Source organism: Cannabis sativa, chromosome 8 (assembly GCF_029168945.1).
Source record: "Cannabis sativa cultivar Pink pepper isolate KNU-18-1 chromosome 8, ASM2916894v1, whole genome shotgun sequence".
NCBI classification, from domain to species: domain Eukaryota; kingdom Viridiplantae; phylum Streptophyta; class Magnoliopsida; order Rosales; family Cannabaceae; genus Cannabis; species Cannabis sativa.
In genome coordinates this window covers 38,326,306-38,330,075 of record NC_083608.1, presented here as the reverse complement: position 1 = coordinate 38,330,075, position 3,770 = coordinate 38,326,306, and the positions used below count along the sequence as shown (strand labels likewise).

General features: G+C 39.3%; 1 protein-coding gene across 2 annotated transcripts; it reads right to left on the bottom strand.

Moving 5' to 3' along the window:
- Window positions 1-511: 511 nt before the first annotated feature.
- On the bottom strand, window positions 512-3,491 carry LOC115700694 (transcription factor TCP4). Of its 2 annotated transcripts, none has more exons than XM_030628320.2 (3): window positions 3,229-3,491; window positions 1,076-2,797; window positions 512-821 (listed from the first exon to the last, which is right to left on the bottom strand). In XM_030628320.2, exon 2 carries the CDS (start codon window positions 2,260-2,262, stop codon window positions 1,126-1,128), a length of 1,137 nt encoding a protein of 378 aa, XP_030484180.2. In that variant the 5' UTR covers window positions 2,263-2,797; window positions 3,229-3,491; the 3' UTR covers window positions 512-821; window positions 1,076-1,125. The 2 variants fall into 2 exon arrangements, with proteins under 2 accessions (XP_030484180.2, XP_030484182.2); XM_030628322.2 differs by having other exon boundaries at window positions 2,881-3,454.
- Between the last annotated feature and the right edge of the window lie 279 nt (window positions 3,492-3,770).

Below are 3,770 nucleotides of genomic sequence, written 5' to 3'. Positions count from 1 at the left end.
CTACTTTAAGTAATTAACAAGCACATCGTACAAAGTAAATTTCAGACATTGAACACCAAACTCTTATTATTTCAATTACCATCTGTGAAGTGGAGTTCATGATCATAAACAAAAAAAAAAAAAGTATAAAAAATAGCTTTCATAGAACGCTTCTTATATCTTATAAACAGTGTGCATATACAATAGGGAAGAGAAAAGATTGGAACAAATGAAAGCAACTATGTCGTTAGAAACTGTAGAGAAAGAGATGCACATAACACTAGTATTGCTTTTTTCTTAAAAAAGGAAAAATGAAAAAGAGGCTGTTGTGTTATGAAATTGAGTTTGGAAGAAAAAGAGAAAAGAAAAAACATAAGGTTTATTATATTGGGCTAAAGAAAGAAAGACATAATAGTATGTTTCCCATGTTCCAACAGAGATGCATTAAATCATGATCAACACAAAACCAAACTAAACTAATATAATCCAAAGAACAGTAAAACAAAGACATTATTGAGACAAGACAGCCCACTTAAAATAATCACTGTATCATCATCATCATAAATTCATTATATATTTTAATAAAATTAAGACGAAAATCGAATTAAAATATTAAGTTAAGTTGAGAAAAACAAAACAAAACAAAAAAAAATAATAATAAGGAGAAGAAAATCTTTGACAATCTCAAAATCAGATGCATGTTTGCTTCCCTGATCTGTAGACCATTGCATTGCATTGCATTGACTCAAATCAAATCAAATCTCATCTCCAAGTCTTGACTTTCTTTTTTCTTTTTCTTTTTCTTTTTTTCCCTTCTTCTTAATTGATTGGCACAGCACAGCCTATTTCAAAAAGAAAAATAACAAAGGTCAGTTCAAATGAGATACTCTGTTTTGTAGATATGGTTTCCATTTACGGAAACAGTTTCCATTTATGCCTACCCTCATCACTGAAGATGAACAGAGTTGTAACTTTTGTCTTGTTAAGAAAAATAAAATATGATAATAGCAATGATAAATGTTGTTTTCATTTTCTTTCCAGAGAAACAAACAGCAGAAGTAAGTAAGAAAAGTTGGGAGTGTACGTGGTTTCTTACCTATTGAGTTAAATGAAAAATGGAAAATCCCAACACTGTTGTTGGTGGAATCAATGGTGGGTAGAGTTTGGAGAAGACGAAGATGAGGGCCTCTCCGAAACGACACCGCCACCTTGATCGTTGTCATTTTGGCCATCCTCGCCGTGAATTCTGGCCGGAATGCAGAACGCCGACAAGCCATCCGATACAAAACGTGTTCCGAAAATGGAGGAAGAAGATTGGTGAATGGGTTGTGATCTTTGGGAAGCCATAGCTAGATGATGATCGTCCCAAGCCCGAACCAATGGTGAAAAACTGGACTGAAGGGTTCCCCTCTGGTTACCAAACGACGCCGTTGAGCCCTGACCCAGCAAAGCTGCCGGGGCTAACGATTGCGACCCGAAATCGTATCCGCCTCCTCTGTTGTCGCCTGCTTCGCTACCCCACGGAACCATTCTCTGGTAACTCGACCCGAACCCGGCCGCGAAGAGAGCGTGTTGTTGGTGGTGGTGGTCAGTTTGAGGCGCGTGGTCAGCACCGCCTTGGGAAGACTGGTCATGATGAGCCATACCGTGGTCATGGAAGGAGTGGAGGGAAAGGCCGAGATCTTGGGTCGGGTTAGCTGTTCTCTGGATAATGTCTTGTGGGTATGTCGGGAAATTATTCATGGCGGAAGTAGCTGAGCTCGTGGGGAAGAAAGATTTCATGGTGTCTGCTATGGAGTCGGAATCCAACGGCTGATGATGTTGATGAGGAATGAATCCCGACCCGTTATGATGATCTGCGTTCGAGTGCTCATGGCCCAACTGTCTATGCAGCTGAAAATTATACCCGGAAGACTCCGACTGCTCTACCGTGAGACCCATTTCGGTGGAGTCCACTGCCACCGCCGCCGTCGCAGCATGTGGGTCGGGATCCTCCGTAGCCGGATTTTCTGTGGGGTGCCAGGGTGGCAGCTCAGCGAGCTTGTCGATGGAGTTCTTGGCTTTCTTAATGAGCCAATCGACGGCTTTGCTAGGCCGGTCGTAGCCCAACCGGTCTTGGACGTCGTAGAATTGGATGGCGGTGTGGGCGGACAATCGGACTCGGCGGTCTCGTGGGCCTTTGGCGGTGTAAACTTTGCTGTGACGGTCCTTTCGGCCAGTTGAGCGGACAATGTGACCTCCTTGGACTTGAACAATCTCTCCTCCAACACCCTTCATTCCCATTGATGTTGAAGAAGATGGTCTATCTCTGGGATTTGCATTATTTGATTGGTTGTGAGAATTCAGTCTATGATCTAAACCTACATAAGATGGTAGATGATTTGGGACTAGTTGGAGATGGTGGTGGTGGTGGTGGTTGTAGTTGTTTCTACTATTACTCCTACTACTACCACTGTCTAGATTTTGTTCTTCTTGTGGGTGTTGTAATAATAATGGGTCTAAAATTTGTGGGATAGGTCTTATTTGGTGGTGCAGCTGATGATTCCTCTGAAAATCCAGATTCCTAACTCTTTTTTATAATTTTTTATTCAGGATTTGGTTCTTTCAAAGTGGTCTCTTTTTTGGGGTTTTGGGTGGGGAAATTCTTTTTCTTTTCTTGTAGTTAAGTAATGTACTCTTTCTCACTCCCTAGCTTTCTTTTCTCACTCTCTAACTTCTTTGCTTCTTGCTCTTCATCTGCTACTGGCACCACTCTGTAAAGTGCTGCTGCTGCTGCTACTACTAACTCCTACAACAGCTGCTAAATTCCAGAAAAAACCTGCCATTTCAATCTCAGATTTATAAACCCAATAACACCCAAATTCACAACAAAAAAACAGGAACAAGAAATCTGATTCTTACTTTTCAGGTTTATGAATTCAGAGATTTCACTCTTTGAGATGTAGGGAAGGGACTTTTTAGATTTTAGGGTTTTTCGTTGTAAAGACTCAAAAGTTATATGACAATTTAACAACAGAGAAATTGGAATGAACAAAAGGATTTTGGTGATATAGAATAAAAGCACTCAAAACAGAATTCTGAAGAAGGAAAACCAATATCATATGATGAGTAATTTGACCAAATTTTTTGTGAATGATTTTTGGGGGAGAAAGAAAAGAAGTATTGAAATTGGTTTTTGTTGATCTGTTGTGTTTATCTGAAAAGGAAGGAGTAGAAGAGGAGAGTGAAGATGCAAAAGAAACTCTTTACCTTGTCCTGCGAGAGCTTTTGATGCTTCTGCAAAGGGTGGCAGAGGTTGGTCAGAGAGGGGATTATAAATCTTTGGTCATCTCATCAGCCCCACAAACCACAATATAACAAACCAAAAAGAAAAGAAAAGAAAAGAAAAAAACCAAGTCACAAGTTAGAACCTAAACCTCATACCAAGTCATATTTCTTTCTAACCAAACTATGGCTACCACTAGTGAGCTAGTCTTGACTAGTAAACTTTTCTTCCCTTTATAATTATAACACCCACAGTGGTAGATTTATTAATTAACTTTGTTAAATCCCCATAATTATAAATGTATAACAATTACTTATAATTAAAGCCATAAAGATGATAGAGAGGTGAGTCTCAATAGCCACCTCTTCCTACACCCACTATTTTTGAGTTTTGAAGGCTTTGATAATGATATCTAACAGCTTTTTGAGGGTTTTTTCATTTCATTTTATTTTTAATATAGCTATGGACCTGTAGTCCTAGCTGCTTTGGTTTGTTTTCTTTCTTTTAATTTTATTGTACAGACTGT